At 33.1% G+C, this 18,409-nt stretch overlaps 1 protein-coding gene across 11 annotated transcripts in view; it reads left to right on the top strand.

Annotated features, from left to right (window-relative positions):
* Positions 1-5,800, top strand: part of LOC131682102 (facilitated trehalose transporter Tret1-like) — a 173,168-nt gene extending 167,368 nt beyond the window's left edge. For all 11 annotated transcript variants that reach the window (XM_058963314.1, XM_058963315.1, XM_058963316.1 and 8 more), the window contains exons 6-7: positions 4,726-4,873; positions 4,934-5,800. In XM_058963314.1, the coding sequence (XP_058819297.1) occupies positions 4,726-4,873; positions 4,934-5,607 (822 nt within the window). In that variant the 3' untranslated portion in view covers positions 5,608-5,800. The remainder of the gene's footprint in view (positions 1-4,725; positions 4,874-4,933) is intronic.
* The last annotated feature ends 12,609 nt before the right edge of the window (positions 5,801-18,409 follow it).

The following is an 18,409-nucleotide window of genomic DNA, read 5'->3' on the forward strand; positions in this document are numbered from 1 at the left end:
AATTTTATGTTTCTAAATTTTCCACTTTCAAAAAGGTACTTTTATGGAAATTGATTGATGAATAATAGAATTATATGCACAAAAACCCGCTTAATCCACCTAGCAGTGAGATGAGACATTTCTTACATATGCCACTGTTGGATCATTCACTAGTTTGCAGAACTCGTTCATTAGTTTCTAGCCCTGCACGAATAAAACCTCCAATAAAATAAAAAAAATAATTAAAAATTAATCAAATTTATCACATTAATCAAATTAATAAAATTAATCAAATGAATCAAATGAGCCAAATGAATTAAATGATTCGAATGATTCAAATGAATCAAATGAACCAATTGAAACAAATGTATCAAACGAATCAAAGAGATATAATGAATTTAATAAATCCAGTGAATACAATGAATCAAATGAATGAAATGGATAAAATGATTGGAATGAATGAAAAGGATAAAGCTAATAAAAAAGTGAATTGAATAAAATGAATAAATAGAACAAACGTATCAAATAAACAAAACGAATAGAATTAATAAAATGAATAAAAAGAAGAAAATGAATTGATTAAAATGAAAAATTATGCAATGTTAAAAATTGTGTCAAATAAATAATTTGGACGAAATGAATAAATCTGAATAATTATTAAAATGAAGAAACTGAAAACACTTATAAATTGAAAAAAAAAACAAGTAGAATGCATAGAAAGAAAACAATGAATAAAATAAGTTAAGTAAATGATATGAATAAAATGTACGAAAAAAATAAACTGATCAGAGTGAACCCAAAGAATAAAACGAATAAAATAGATTAAATGAACAAAATGTATAAAAAGAATGCTGAATGAAAAAAAATAATTAAAATGTAAAGATCACATACTTAAAATTAGTGAAATGTTCGAATGAATAAAATAAACAAGACGAATAAAATCCTTGAAATGAAGAAACTGAAAAAAATGACTATTTAGAATGAAATTAAAAATCGTTTTTGAATAAAGTAAACGAATAAACCGGATTATATGAATTTGAGAACTATTTGTTCAGAAAGTTATGAATTGTTTTTGAAATTCCTATCATCCGAAAAACGGCTAATTAGTATGCAACTTTCTAAAGTCTTCATTCTTTTTTGTTTTCACCTTTTCGTTTTCGTTGTTCTTTTCTTGGCGGCATCGTTTAAGATTATCTGGTGTTTCTACTTTATTGACGGACCTTAATTAGTTATAAGGAACCTGGAACGTTCAATTTGTTTTGGAATTCAATATTGGATAGTAAAGTAAGACAAGGTCACACGTGCTTTCAAACCCTTTAAACAGAGAGCGACAGACGGAGAATGCGATTTGTGAATGGGAAAGGTAAATGTCTACCTAAGTTTTAATTTGCAAGTAAATGCGTAAGTTTTCATTTGCACGTCATTCATTTGCACGTAAATAGTTTGAAGCTATGCTATGTCGATAGCACAAAAGCCATTCAGTTGATTATAATGCAGTCTCTTTCCAGTCATCCTTATAGCTTGCATATTATTTCGTTCGGAATTTTCATTCAGGAAATATGGATAAATGAGTGCTAAACAAACCAATACTACGAAAAAGAAATGGCTCTAATTTTCAGGATAAGTATTTAATTTATTGGAAAAGCAAGCGTCCAATGAAGGTGTCACATGACATAATACTGCTCTTGATGGATAGACATACTTGACATTACAAATCTTAATTTTCTGCGAATAAATATGTTTCTAGTTACATTGGTCATGAAAAGGGTACCTTCGGGTTCATTTGTTGTTACACAGTAATGTGTAAGACAAAAATGTAGTCAGATCAAACGTTTCCGTACACAGTACATCCAACGCTTCTCTACTAATTGTGACTGCCATTAAAACATCAATTTAATTGTACTTAGTATAGAGCAAAAATTGACAACAATAAGTTAGAAGAAACATTGTACTTGGATCCCCCATCGAGAGTGGAGTCTTTGGGAGACTTCTTTTCCCGGAGCTAATTCGTGGATATTTTTAGACTTTGATCCGTCGTTCTTCATAATAGTTCATACCAATACAATGAATATATATATATATATATATATATATATATATATATATATATATATATATATATATATATATATATATATATATATATATATATATATATATATATATATATATATATATATATATATATATATATATATATATATATATATATATATATATATATATATATATATATATATATATATATATATATATATATATATATATATATATATATATATATATATATATATATATATATATTCAATAATACATCACAAAAAGTAAGAACACTTTTCACATGATATATTTGAGCATATGATTCATATAAAATTCAATTCAGGTACGAAAACTTTAAACAACGCAATTTTCATCTTCAAACATCCATATTACCCGGTTAAGTTAAATATTTTTCTAGATAGTCATGAATTTCCTTAATTATAGTGTATATTAAAGCTCTGAATAGAACTGAATTAATTTTGAGTTGATGTAGTTTTCGATTTTTGGTCGCCTGCCTACCCATAGTTCAACGTTTCGGAAAGATACACCTTTCATCTTTACGGTGTGAACATTTGGATACAGTTATAGTTTTCTCATAATACAAACATTTTGCAAATTTTCTCTGGACTACAAATATTTTATTTACCAAATATTAATATTAAACTTGTTTTCACATTATTGGATATTAATAAATATTTCAGATTATCAGAAGATTTTATCACACAACTTAGAAATGGATAAACTACAAGAAAGATGTGAGTCGTGACAGTTACTACGAACACGAAGGAAGGGCAGAGAGAGAAGAGAGAGAGGGAGAGAGAGAGTAAGTGAGAGTAAGTGAGAGTGAGAAAGAGGCGGAGTGTGAGAAATGGCAAATGATGTTTAGTGCCGCGACCTTGTACTTATAGGTATAATATGCGATATATTTATTTGTTTACACCCTTACTGTAAATAACGTAACAAGTAATTTTTCCGCCATGACCTGTATAACATAAATTTTGCGAAAGAAGCCAAATTTTCGTTAGAATTTTGGGATTAAAAATACAGTTGCTCTCGGTGATGCTACGAGTATAATTATATGAGAAATCTTTTATCTCACTACTAGGTAGATTACTTGGTGATCTATGAATTAATATACCCTCCAACATATACCTTACCGTTGAACGCAACGCCTTATTCACGGGATAAATACATAAACTCTAGAAAAATTTCACTATGAGGTCAACTTATACATCATTTTGTCTTTGAAGAAAACTTACTTATTCATTTTTGAGAAATACTTTATATATTATTGAGGTAATTCACAAAACGTCTTAAGAATCGAATTCCTTGAATCACGTAGATGCGTTTCCATACCCCGATATTCAAAATCGGTTTAGTTTGTCCCCTAAAACACCAGTAAAGCAATACTCTGTATGTAACGGTCTCATTTTTAGATAGTGAAAATTGATAAGCGAGGAATAAAAATACAAAATGTTAAGAAATTATCCGCTCGTGAACGGATTTTGACAATCTATATCTTGTTAGAAAGGTTTTTTCATAAGCTTTCTAATTCTATCTGCGCGATGTGGTCGCCTTGTCGAATGTTATTCGCTTAAAACACGCTTTGTTTTGACAAAATCACCCATATCTCGGAAAGTAAACAACATATCGCAAAACAAAAATAATAGTGTCAAATGATCACGTTAGGCCTTTCATTTGAAACTAGTTTCATTAAGATCGGTTCAGCCATTGCTGAGATAATTACATGACATTTTGTACATACATACACAGACACATACAGACATTGTCTCAATTTGTCGAGCTGAGTCGATTGGTATATGAAACTCGGCCCTCCGGGCCTCGGAAAAAGTTTTCAAAGTTTGGGCGAATCCTATACATATCTTTTGTAAGAAATGTAAAAATGATAAAATTTAATATGAATGACAAAAGGCCCTATAAATTCAACTTCTCGTATTCGGACAAAGATCGCAAAGATTCCGTTCGATTTCTAAGATTTTTTCACATTAGAAAACCTGCAAAATATGTATGATTTGCAACACAAAGTAGAAAAATTAATAAAAATAGGGGATTTTGAGAACAAAATGACCCAGTATCCTACTTTCCTGTATTTTTCGAGAAATGAAAATATCTATATTCAAATACCAAGGTTATTTTCTTTACAATGAGGTATGAATGATAATTTTCTGATTACTACTTCAAAAGTTATAGCATTTAATATATGTTTCCTCCATATTTTCCCATAGTATCTAATTCAAAAACTTAAAGCGAAGTGGGCGGTCTAAAATTGTCCAAATGATGTGAAATTTGACATCTGAGCTTACTTTGACGTTTCTCACAATATGAAAGGGGGGCTTTGAGAATTCAAAAACCAGCGCTAATTATATTTCTAAATGTTATTGGGTACCAATCAGCACTATTTTGAAAATCATTTTTTATTTTCCAGTGTGCACTAGTGAATCTGTATCGTTTGCAGCGCATACCAAGGCGGCTTGCTTGAGCACTATCCATTGGATACGTACCTGCAATCTGCATCGAGGCCGATTCACATAATTGCTCCCGTCTAACCCATTGTAATAACTATTTGATTTCGTTTGAACATTAACAAAAATCTTAAGTTTCGGGATATCAACACTATTATTTACAGCTAAAACTTTTTACAATTGTTTGACGCATTATTATAAATTTCATTTTTCATGTTTACAGAGAGCGATAAGGTCCTTGCGCTTCTACCGAGGTGAAGCTAAAAATGAATCTTCTAAATTCATTTCGGAAGTAGCCAGGTACAAGGATACGCCCAGCGACGCCACTAAAGGCTCCACCAAAAGAGTGCAGCTACACATTAAAGATTTACGTGAGTATTTGGTATATATTTTATCATTGACGATCACTAACCTCCTTTTTTCCATTCCAGTAAGCAAACCAACATTGAAAGGCATTTTAATTTGTGTCATAGTGATGATGTTCCATCCGATGTCCGGATCGGTACCATTGATCACCTTTACCGATAGCATTTTCCGCGACTCCGGTTCCGATCTTTCACCGGCAACATGCTCCATGATCGTCGCTGCGATCAACCTGGTGGGATCGTACGTGTCATCGGTAACCGTGGATAAAGCAGGCCGGAAGGTTCTGCTAATTACCTCTGCATTGGGTTGTGCAATCTGCTCCGCTACCATGGGAACCTATACATTCCTAAATGGAATCGGAGTTAATCTAGAATTCTTCAAATGGATCCCGGTGACCACACTGTCCGGTCTGGTATTCATCAGTGCCATCGGAGTTGCCATTGTTCCGTTTATCATAATGCCGGAGATTTTAAATCCGAGAGTGCGTGGGTTCGTCATTACTTGGTGCCTGCTCGAATTCCACGCTGTTGCATTTCTAGTGGTAAAGTTCTTCCCTACAGTCGCTGAGAGATTTGGTCTCTCCTGGGTAATGTGGTTCTTCTCGTGCTGCTGCGTAGCAGCGGCCACCTTTGTGATATTCTACGTGCCAGAGACGAAAGGTAAAAGCTTCGAAGAAATCACGGAATCGCTGGATTCTGAGAAGAAAACCGTACCAAAGCGAACCTCTATAGATGTTTAACATTGCTATAACAGTCGAGTCATACCACAATAGTAACAAAATTAAAAATTATAATTAAACAACCTGTATCATATACAACAAACAATGAAAAACTACGCGCATGACAAGTTCAAATGCTAGGGATAAGTTGTTCGTAAGCTTTAATTTTATGTATAAACTTTATTACGTTAATAAATGTAAGCCATTTTTATAACACCTGTGTTCATCTTGACAGCATCCTTATCACATCCCATTATCAGACGCGACGCTATTGGTCTGTCGCAAGAGAGACGGAAACTCGGTCAAATAGTAAATACAGTGCCAGTCTGTGGGGATCAAGATTATGGTCTAGGCAGCCACCATCTCTGTGCAGTGTGATTTCGCGATAGCATGACTGAATGAAGTGGAAAATTTGTCGGAGAATCGTAAAACAAAAATAGTGTTAAAATGGTGGTGCCGAAATTTATAGGAAAACAATACTTGAATCAATTCGTTGCTGTGAATGCTGGTATGAATATGGTGCAAGTCTCATCTGCTAAGAATACTGTGGCAAGCTAATAGAAGCGGGCAGTGATGCGAATTTTCATTTTCAAATGCCACTTTTTGGTAAAATCTACCGCTATCAAGATTCAAAATCAAAGCCTCCCTCAATCATCCACTTCAAGTTGGCGGATTTTTTTTATGACAAAACCGAACGCTTTCAATTCAAATTGATGAAGCATTATCTCGAAAATCGAATAATAAATATGAAGAAATGCGATGCATTTGTACTATGCGAAATATGGTTTACTGCAGAAATACACCCCAACTTTCACGATTTTAATATTATTCGCTTGGATCGAGAAGACTCTTACGGAGGAGTACTTTTGGGGATCAAAAAGTAAAGTTGTCGCTTGTAACGCCAAAAACCTTTGCATTGCTTCTACCTACATATTGCGGAACTCCTCCCTGCTAACCTCGGTTTTGGGTGTTTTTAACTTCCACTTTTTGGTTTCATTTGGAGTCGATTGGTGTTGACTCGATGTAGCGCATTGCGTTTGAAATTTATATGGAAATTAGCTAATACCCATCGCGCGTTGCTGCGACTTTCAACGAAATAGGAGGAAAATACAATTTGTTCTGAAGCGCCATCTGGCGGGCAGATAATCCCCAACCAATAGCACACAAACACGCTCCAGAACAAATGCCTACTATGTATAAATTTTTACAGCAATCGGTTAAGCTGTTTCGGAGTCCATAAATCATATACATACAAACATTGATTTTTATATATAGAGATAGAAGATAGATAGATATATAGATAGATATGTAGATAGATAGATTAGTATCCCTGAGAACTGACATACAAGTAAAGTTTTCAATGTGTGTAAGAAATAAAACTGTCGTTTTGAAATGTCACCAGCAAGTAGCAACTTGCCACAAGCTCGACCAGCAAACGCTATACGGGCATTGCGTGCAAAATTGTATACAATGTTGTTTCATGTATGCGAACCTTTATGCGATGGTGATTTTCAACGTATTTTCATTTAACTGTTTACACAGGTTTTTCAGGAAACTTTGTTCTAGCTTATATGTCTGTTCTCTGTGTTAGTATGAGAAATCCTACTTTTTTGCATTTTCAACTCTTTTTTTTTGCAATGGAGAAGACCTTTACGTCCTAGCCCAGTACACGTGCTATTGGTAGGGTCCAATCTACCACACGGGCTGCACTGGGGGAGTGTCGGGCTCGAATGGTGACGCTGCCATTAATACCGACTAAACTCCATTGGGCTCCGCCATCATTCCTCCCAGGAACTACATCTCGGTATTAGTTCTGGGGGAGCATTTTCAACTCTAAGGCAATGCAAAGGGACAAACTATGTTTCGTTTCTTCGTTACTATTATGCATGGGAAATTGTGCAAATGTTTTAAAATAATTCATCTGAGCATTCCAATTCGACAATATTTCAGTTCGAATTTCTAAATGTAGAACCTCAATGGCCTGCTATATGAAATATCATTGGTATACCGGCAGCGAAAATTTTTTTTTGGCGTTTAACTCGAACTATTGAATTTTGAACAGCTATAACTTGTTTTAGAGACATTGTAACACCATACATCTTTCGGCAAAGTTGTTCAGCATATCCTGGGCTATACTTTTATCTGATTAGTTGCATATTGCATGAAGAGCTGTTGTCCGTGGAATTGAAAATGTAGAAAAGTCGGAATTTTGCACAGTTATTTGGGGCACCAGATGGAACCAACAAAATGCTGTGCTGAAAAAACGATCATTTTGCCTCGCCCTAAAAACCATTTAAAATATGGGTGAAATGACAAGGGTCAGTGGCCGGAAACCCCAAAAAGTGAAATCCCCACAATCCGATTAAAGTTAAAATTAAGCATGGCTTACTATGATTGAACTAGAAAAATTAACTTTTTATACTGATGAGGAAGAAAGTTTTGGAAATTCTCGCACTGAAGAATTTTGTTGAACAACTTGAACTTATAGGACTACAGGTTATCGATTTATAAAAGGTTTTCTATGTCAACCCCATTAAATTTAGTTTTTTTAATATAACTTTTCCCACTGTGACTTTTCGTGCAAACGATGTTCGAGACAAATGCTGCGGTATTACCACATCATAATGTTGTGTAAGACTGCATGTAAAAAATTTGATTCGTTTCAAAGTTATTAAAGATTTTTAAATTTGTTTACACCAACTTTAACTACGTATATGACAGAAAGGTGCAAAAAAATGTAGGAGTAGACACTATTTTCAATGTCCAGACTATACATAATACAGATAAAAAGGTTTGATGCATAGCACTCTAGAACCCTATGAATGGGGCAAGCTCATTTTTTTATGCTTTTTGATTTTTTCGATATAGAAATATATTACAAATTATTTTTAGGAATTGTTCGTGAAATTTTGAACCTTCTTCAGTTTACGTCGCAGAACTCACTGCTATTTAGTGTACCCTTGGGATTATTGATATTTTGCCTATCGATCATTACCTCACTTCTTCGGACAGCCTCAGCTCAATAGAAGCTCTCCGTTTGATTGAACCACGAAAGTACATTCCATATTATCTGAGGGAAATATGGGAACTCCTGCGTGCTTTGTCTGTAAGATAGTACAAGATTACCTTAGTTTGGGTACCCCCGCATCAGGGCCGCCGAGAGGGGAGTGGGGACGGGGTGTTCCCCCCCGGGCCCGGGGCTTTAAAGGGGGCCCGGATTTTTAACGGAAACTAAAATTTTGGTCAATACTTTCAAAAAAATTCAATATCTTGTGTATGATTTTGTAAACTAGTGCATATTGGATATCAAATATATGTTTTTATACCCAATTAGAAGATCAGACCAGGACGGGCATAGCGTAGTTGGTACATCGACTGCCATGTACGCAGCTCATCTGGGTTCGATTCCTAAACTCGCACATAGGAATGGAAAATTTTTAAAAGAAAATTTTCTAACTTGAATGAAGAAGTGAATGGCCCTAAGATTAAAATTTCTATAATCGAAAAAAATTAGATCAGACTTAATGATTTTAATAGAAGTCATGAGGTTGTCTTCAAATTTCGTCAATATGAAATCGATTTTTTTATTTATTGTCATGTCTTCGCAACTGCTGGGTAATTATCAAAAGTAATTAGAAAGAAAAAGAAAACTTCTCAACCTTCTATTTAGGGTTGCCACACCGGTTTTTTTGAGGCAAATTCCGGGTCTTTGTTCATGTAATTCGGATTTCGCCCGGATGAATCCAGTGGATTATTTTGCAATTTTGCAATTTTTTCTTCATCAGGAACTCTCAGCATCATTTTATAAATAGTCTAGCACACATAAACATCATTCTCGGGTTGCAGACCCTAATCGATAAGTAGGGCCCCTCTCGGTGTTGGCCAATATATTTAAAAAGTGCTCACCACCATTTGGGTTCAGATTCACTTTACCCCACAGGACCTTCACTTCAATGGATCAGCGGATTATATGCTCCTCACAAAGATTCTTGAAAAACACTGAAGTGTGATTTTACGCCCCGCGTTTGTTTACTGTAGAGCAGAGCACAGTTCGCTTGGGTTATCCTTCACAGCGAGAGTGGTTGGTGCTTTTTGATTTTTGCAGATATTCAAGTATGTGAAGCACTGCCCCCACTAAATCAACAAAACTCTTCACAACTGCGAAAAAATACACCTAAATGCTCTATCACAACATTACACGCTGTGGTGAATGTGAAGAATATATGATATATTTTGTGCTACGAACTACATAAGAAATAAAGCAGAGCCTATTTAGCTTTTATGAATGTTTTCGAAACCAGCATAGCGTAAAATCCAACCACAACCCTTAATTGTAATTTGATCCATGCTTCGCTATTTTCCCCATTTTTACATGGATTTTTTAAAATTTTGTTAAAATTTCGTTGATCAATTTTTTCAGCACTTTAAAAAGCACTGTTTTTGGGCGACTTAGTGGTAAGTTATATTAAACACTTTTCTTTTTTGATATCTTTCGCATATATCAAACACTGGTGAAGGCTGCAAGTCGTGCTATATCTGCAATTTCAACATCCTGCTTTTTTTTTATCTATTTCCATTGTTACCATATTTTTAATTTATCCTACTTTTCACGCTGTTTATTTTTGCATTTTTATCCATACCACTTATCTTAATTTATAGTCATTGCCGAGTTTTTCCATTTCATTTGTAATTTTTCCATTCGATTTTATTTTTTCTCTTGTTTCATATTTTAATACCCTGCTTTTTCATTTGTTTCTTTTGTCATTCCGTCAAACCTTTAAAATTAGTCTATTAGTTCCATTCTTTCTTATCATTCCCTTTTTCTATTTTCTTTTTTCTCTATATATTTTTGAATTTTTCCTTTTTTAAATTCATTCCAAAATGTCTCATTGTCCCTTTATCTACATTTCTCGTATGTTTTCTAGTTTTTAGCTTTCCGTTTTCCGTAGTTTTATTTTTTCTCATTGCTAATTTATTATAATTTTTTTTATTTTTTACACATGTTCCTTAATCTTTCATTTTGTTCATTTTTGTTATTCTTCATTTTTCCATATAACCTATTTTGAAAGTGCTTTTTTCTGTTGGCCATTTCCAATCCAAACAAACGTTTTTCATTTTTTTTATTTTTCTAGAAAACATTCTTTAAATAATCTAATCAGTTTTTTAATTTCTTCTTGTTATTTTCTTTTCAATTTTGTGTGTTTCTATGGTATACCATTTTAGTTTTATACTATTTTTTGATTTCCATTTTGTCCGTTTTTGTTCAATTCATTTTTTAAATTTCTTCTTGTTTATTTTATTGTCTATTCCTCCACTTTTATGCATTCTTAACGCTTTATTCACTTTTTCTATTGCTTTAAATATTCCTTGTTTTTAATGTTGAATATATTTTATTTTTTTCGAGCTTTTCAGTTTTATGCATTTTTATTTTATATCAATGTTCGTATTTTTTAAATTGTTTTTTTTTCATTTTCATTGCTTCTCAAAATTTTTCAACATCTGCCGATTTTTTTATAATTTTTACAATTTGTTCAACAATGTTTGACTTCTTTAATCTTTGCAATTTGATTGTCTAGTTTCCTGTTTTCTTTTATCTATTCTTACAGGTTTTGTTTTGGTTTTTGTTTTCAATTATACATTTTATGACAACTGACTTTAATTTGTTTATGTGGTTGATTGTGCGATTTTTAGTTTTTCTGTGCACACTTTCAATATAAAGTTTTCCCTTTATTTTGTTTTTTTTTACAATTGAACAAAGGGAATTTTTTGTTTAGATAATGTTTATAATTTTTGCAATTATGTACTACATTTTTAATCTTTCCATTTCTTTACTTTTACTAATACTATTGACGAAAAATCCCTCTTCAAAGTCACCAAAACGTACGAAGACGTATTCAAAGTACTATAGACTATTAACAGCCCTCCATCATTGGCACTACAAACGACTAGAGCAAAAAACTGGTACACGCAGAAGAATCAGGCCTTTTTAAATCAATAAAACGTTTAGTTGAATCAAAACGTGACGAATGACTGTTTCAAACTGAAATGGTCGTTTCTCGAAAGCATGTATTTGGTTTAGTTCAACAAATACTTCTGCTTGCATTTTAAATAGAAACAGTAAACAGTAAAATAAAATTTGTTAGATCTAACTGATCCCTTTGTTAAAAACCAACAGCATCTTTGTTTGATTTCAATTAAATTTGAGTTGTTCTTTCCTTTGGTTAACACGGTAAACTGGATATACCTAGAAAATTGATAGTGGCGTAGTGATGTGATGATGTGATATTAAGCCACCATCAGCTCAAGGTTTTTCCAGTGAATGCGGGTAGACTTACTGTAGCCCCGAAATAGTTTATCGTGGGACCTTCACATTATCGCTGTTACTAAAGGGAAATCAAAAAGAGTTGGGCGGGCCCGTCAGCAGAGACACTTACGCGTACCTCGCGGGGAAAAAAATCCCTTCCAACAATAATATTCCAGCCAAAAGGTAAAAAATTTCGTATACATGCTTTACCCACCTAATGGTTTGTTTGGAGAAGGGTGCGTCAAACTCATATTAGACCTTCTGAAGAAAACAAGTTTCCTTCAAATGACTTGGGCTGGCTATCCACGCTCCCTCGTCCAGTCCTCAATTCGTATGATACCCTGGTGCTCCCAGCCCCTCCCAGTTCTCAGTTGCTTTAAAGTGTATTTAGTGCATGTAATTTAAAGTTCAATAAAGCATAATAAACAATCATAGATCTCAATATAGATAAATAAAGCAATGTGTTGAACTAATTAAATGTAATAAAAATTGAACGAAATATTTAATAAATACTATGAGTTCAATTAATGTAATTCATTTAATGAGAATAACAAATAAATATACGCAATAAATATAATGAAGAAAACATAGTGAAAATGATGCGTGCTGCGAAAATTATGAACACAGTGGCTGCAGCGAATGGAGCATATATATTTCAAATAGTAGCATGCAATGAATAAACTGAAAATAAAGAATATAATAAATGTAAATAATATGATAAATATAATGGATAATACAAAAGTATTTGAAATATGTACATGAATAATTGAATCAGTGTAATTTAAACATATAATGATTGAGATAAGGCATTCTAAAATCATATGTAAACGAATTTTGCAATCGTAATTGTATTTATTGGAAATGTCAAACACATAGCGGATTAAAACTTTTCATTCAATGAAATTACTAAGAAAAGCAAATTCAATTATCCATGATACTCTGCTACTATATATTTTAAACCTTAAATTCATTGGTGTTTTTTCAAAGAGGCAGTTGTTGTATTGGAAGTAAACGTTAAAAAATGTTTTTTTTTAAAGTTCGGGCGGCAACACTCCATCATTTAGCCCTCCAATCATAAGGTGGTTGGTGCAATCCATTTCAAATATACAGTGTAACTGTATACACTCAGGTTTTTTTTTACGCGGGGGATACGAGCCGCGTAAATGAAAACCGCATAAAATAAAAACCGCGTAAATTTCAAAATCCGCGTAAATGAAAACCGCGTAAATTTCAAAATCCGCGTAAATGAAAACCGCGTAAATTTCAAAATCCGCGTAAATGAAAACCGCGTAAATTTCAAAAACCGCGTAAATTTCAAAATCCGCGTAAATGAAAACCGCGTAAATTTCAAAATCCGCGTAAATGAAGACTACTTAAATTTAAGAATCCGCGATAAAGGGAACCTCATTGATGGGTACCGCGTAAATTCCAAAATCCGCGTAAATGAAAACCGCGTAAATTTCAAAAACCGCGTAAATGAAAACCGCGTAAATTTCAAAATCCGCGTAAATGAAAACCGCGTAAATTTTAAAATCCGCGTAAATGAAAACCGTGTAAATTTCAAAATCCGCGTAAATGAAAACCGCGTAAAAAAATACCGCGCAAAAAAAAACCGCGTAAAAAAAAACTTGAGTGTACTATTCTAGATTAATGCATTATTGAATCTTAGGGATGTAGTGAAAATAATGCATATCATAAACATAGTTATTTGAAAGTTTAATAATTAAATATATAAACAAACACACAAGAACAATCCATAAGTACCACCAATTTGTCACTATATCATGATATATATGATGCTACCTATTAATACGTTATTAAGCTTGCTTGGTAGGTTTTGTTATATCCAACCTAATGGTAAAGTATGTGCTTCAATCAACCGAAGGCACAGCTAGATGGAGCATTTGAAAAGATTTTGACAAAAATGGGAATTCTCGTCAAATGCAACAGTTGCAGTTAAATTTGAGATTGTCAAATAATAGCAGAACCTCTTCTCACATTAACATGTGATCCAAATATTTGAAAGAAGTAAAGAAAATTAGTTTACCCAACTCTTTTCGAAATTATTCTAAAGCGCCTATACGCTATTTGAGCGTCTACATTCTCTCCAAAAGTATTCGAGAAACAAAACGAATTGGGTCCATTATTGAAAATGGATCTATCATACAAAATTACTTCAGATATGTGTAACACGAAAGCGTGTCTCAAAGCCCCGGACCTCTCTCGATCTATCTCAAACAATAATTTTTCAAAGTGCTGACCAAACTGAATCGATTCGTCCATCCCTAAATATAATATAACATAATGTAATATAATACAATACAATACAATACAATATAATATAATATAATATAATATAATATAATATAATATAATATAATATAATATAATATAATATAATATAATATAATATAATATAATATAATATAATATAATATAATATAATATAATATAATATAATATAATATAATATAATATAACATAATATAATATAATATAATATAATATAATATAATATAATATAATATAATATAATATAATATAATATAATATAATATAATATAATATAATATAATATAATATAATATAATATAATATAATATAATATAATATAATATAATATAATATAATATAATATAATATAATATAATATAATATAATATAATATAATATAATATAATATAATATAATATAATATAATATAATATAATATAATATAATATAATATAATATAATATAATATAATATAATATAATATAATATAATATAATATAATATAATATAATATAATATAATATAATATAATATAATATAATATAATATAATATAATATAATATAATATAATATAATATAATATAATATAATATAATATAATATAATATAATATAATATAATATAATATAATATAATAAGAAAATTGATAGTGGCGTAGTACCCATAAAATGGGTACAAATTACATACAAATAGGTCCAATCCCTATAACATTTATCTGCTTTTATGTAATAACCGCTGAGATTTGATAATCAATTAACAAATTTTAGGTGGATTCAAGTTACCTACTGCTGAGTATGAGCAGTTTTGTGGAATTTAGGTACAATTTACTTAGACGTCCAGAAAAGTGCACGAACTTAGAAGTATACCCCCACTCACTCTATCTAAATTAGGTAATTACGAATCTATTACGACTACCTTATACATGGAAAAGAATACATAGCATAGAAATTAGTCTATTAGTTGGTAAATCATACCTTCTGTTTGGGTACAGCGCTAGTACAAATTCTCTAGGTACATCCAGTTTACTGTGAATACTAAAGATTTTTTTTTTGTTTCTTCGAACTTGTTTGTTCGGTTAAATTTATCATGATTTTGTTGTTTCAAACGAAATATTTGTTGAAACTATTGAAAAGTCAACAAATGAATTGGTTGGTAATTTCAAGCAACAGTATTAATCCAAACCTGAATCTTGTTTGTCACTATATCAAAAAAAAATTATTTAAAACCAAAATTTGTTTATTTGTACTAAATTTTTTTCTGCGTGTACATAACAATATAATTTCAGTGTAATATAGGTACATAATATCAGTAAGTTCAATGGATTTTAAATTTAACTTTGTGATGCACGAGCAATATACAGTGGTGGGGGCCCGCACGTTGGACCCCCCGGGCCCGTATTTTATATCTACGGCCCTGCCCCGCATTGGTCCTTTCGGGTAACGAAGTAGCGAACTCTTTAGCTAAGGCGGGTGTTTTAGAAGGTGACATCTACGAAAAACCAATCTGCTTCAATGAATGTTTCAATATATCTCGTCACAGGACGCTAGAAAGTTGGTAGACATTATTGGAGCAATAGAGAGTTAGGACGGTGGCTACATTCTATTATCCCGAAGATATCAACGAAACCTTGGTTCAGACGAATGGAAGTAGGTCGGGATTTCAAACGTGCGATGTCTCGGTTCATGTTCATTCACTACACTTAGACGCTCATCTCCGACGTATTGGGCTCGCAAATAGCGGTATCTGCGCTTGTAGCGACGGTTAACACGATATCGAACATATTGTCTGGGCATGCGCCGAGTGCTGTCCTGCCAGATCTCAACTATTCGATTCCCTTCGGACCCGAGGAAGATCACCCAATGTCCCGGTTCGAGATGCACTGGCAAGCCGCGATCTCCTCTATATGTCCCTCGTATACACCTTCCTAAAACCACTAATATAAAGATTTAACTGCCCTTTTCACATTTTCTTTCATTATCAGCAGCGCCTTCTTCCGCCTGTACCGTACACCAACGATGGTTTGATACGACTTCAAGCTGACACGAAACATCTCCGTCGACTGAGTCAACAACCACGGGATTAACCCCGCTAATGTTAATAAAGGTGACAAATGCAACATAGAGAACGACCGCGGAATCACTTCGCTTGGAGTCGAATCTAAAGTATTCGAATCAATCATCAACGAAGCGTTATTTTCTGCTTGTCGGCACTACATCAGTACATCCCAGCACGGATTTTTTCCCCGGACGTTCGGTCGAGACTAATCTCGTCTGCTTCACGTCATTTTCAACGGAATAATTGTCTAAGAAGTTGCAGGTGGATACTATTTACACTGATCTAAAGGCAGCTTTTGATAGAGTTAATCATGAGATACTGATAACAAAGCTTGATAAGCTAGGATATTCTACTAGATTCTGCCATTGGTTTCGATCCTACTTTGTACACCGTGACGTCGTTGTTCAAATTGGCGATATTGTTTCAGAATCCTTTATCAACACTTCCGGAGTTCCTCAAGGTAGTTCGCTAGGTCCACTACTTTTTTTACTGTTCGCGAACGATGCGGTTTTCGTTCTAAGGCGTGGAGGAAAGCTGTTTTTTGCTGACGACTTAAATTTTTTTCTTGCTATACGAAATGAAGCCGACAGCCGTGAGCTACAGCATCTTATCGACACCTTTTATAGCTGGTGTGTAAGAAACATGAAGGTCCTTAGTGTTGCAAAATGTTTTGTCATCAGCTATGCTTACCTTCAACTATAACATAGCAGGAACTCAGCTACAACGCGTTGACCACCTGAAGGATCTAGGAGTCATTTTTGATTAAAAGCTAACGCATACTCATCACGTCTCAGCGACCATCGACAAAGCCAATCGATTACTGGGATTTATTTTCAAAATTTCCTACGAATTTCGGGATCCTCTGTGTTTCAAGGCTCTTTATTGCTCATTGGTGCGCCCGCAGTTGGAATTTGCAAACGTCGTTTGGTGCCCCTATCAAGCAACGTGGAGCCTTAGGATTGAAGCAGTCCAGCATAAATTCATACGATATGCGTTACGTGAATTGCCGTGGAACGATCCGTTAAACCTGCCACCGTACGAGGACCGTTGTCGTCTTTTAGAACATAATCCTTTAACACATCGGAGACATGCAGCGCAGGATACCTTCGTGTCAAAGATTCTACTAGCTGAATATGATGATCCGGAGCTACTAGCGCAAATCAGCCTCTAAGTGCCTACCCGTTCTCTTTGCCCTCGAGACCTGCGCATTTCAGAGCAGCACTAACTACGTTACAATAGTCCAATTTTAGCAATGAGTCGTCGCTTTAACGAGTTTGCTGAAATTTTCGACTTCGTCATGAATTCTTCGCAGTTTCGTCGTCGTGTATTGTCACTAGTTTAATTATGTTTAGTTTACCTTAGTTTAGTTTAGTTCATTTAGACAAATTGTCAGTTGGACTTTTTCATATAAATACAAATAAAATTGAATGATTCCCTCTAGTTATTCCTAGTTTTCATATGGTTGTAAAATGTTCCACTTGTTAATAATTAGGTGGTCCAATAAACTCCCTGCTAAAAATCCTGAAACTGTAAAATTTCCCTAATAATTTTAAAAATAATAATGATAATTTTATGTATAAAACGTAAATTCAAAATGTAAAACAAAGAAATTGGCACCTAAAAGCTAACGAAAACGTGCCTTACCAAATAAACGAATTGAATATAAAATAAAGATTGATACACATTAGTGCGTATATGGTGCAATTCCGTTCAGTACAATGAAAGTTACTAGCATTCAAAAACTCTACCTACTTTTTCCTCTGAAATTTTGAAAAGGGGCCACCTATATTGAAAAGTACGTCGTACTTATGCTTTCTTGAACATTCGATAAAATTAAGTGATTTTCAAGCTTCGCTTCATACGAAAATTTTCCTGTCAGAAATACCATTCGATACCCTACTTCTATATCAACATTTGAATAGGGCTAATAAGATTTGTAAACAAACTTTTGTTTTGCTGATTTCTCCTAATTTGTTATCATTTCAACACAGAAAACATTTGAAATTGATTCTACCAAGGATAAAGATGTTGATTCATGTGTATTTTTCATGAAATTTAACTCGGTAGCGGAATAATGAGCGAAATAAGTTTGTTTACAAAAGTCTCATTAGCCCTTTTGAAGAATTTCTATTGACTTCTTCTTTGTCGTAGCATACAATCTTGTATGCAATTTCAATCTCATTGCCATG

Source organism: Topomyia yanbarensis, chromosome 2 (assembly GCF_030247195.1).
Source record: "Topomyia yanbarensis strain Yona2022 chromosome 2, ASM3024719v1, whole genome shotgun sequence".
Lineage (NCBI taxonomy): Eukaryota > Metazoa > Arthropoda > Insecta > Diptera > Culicidae > Topomyia > Topomyia yanbarensis.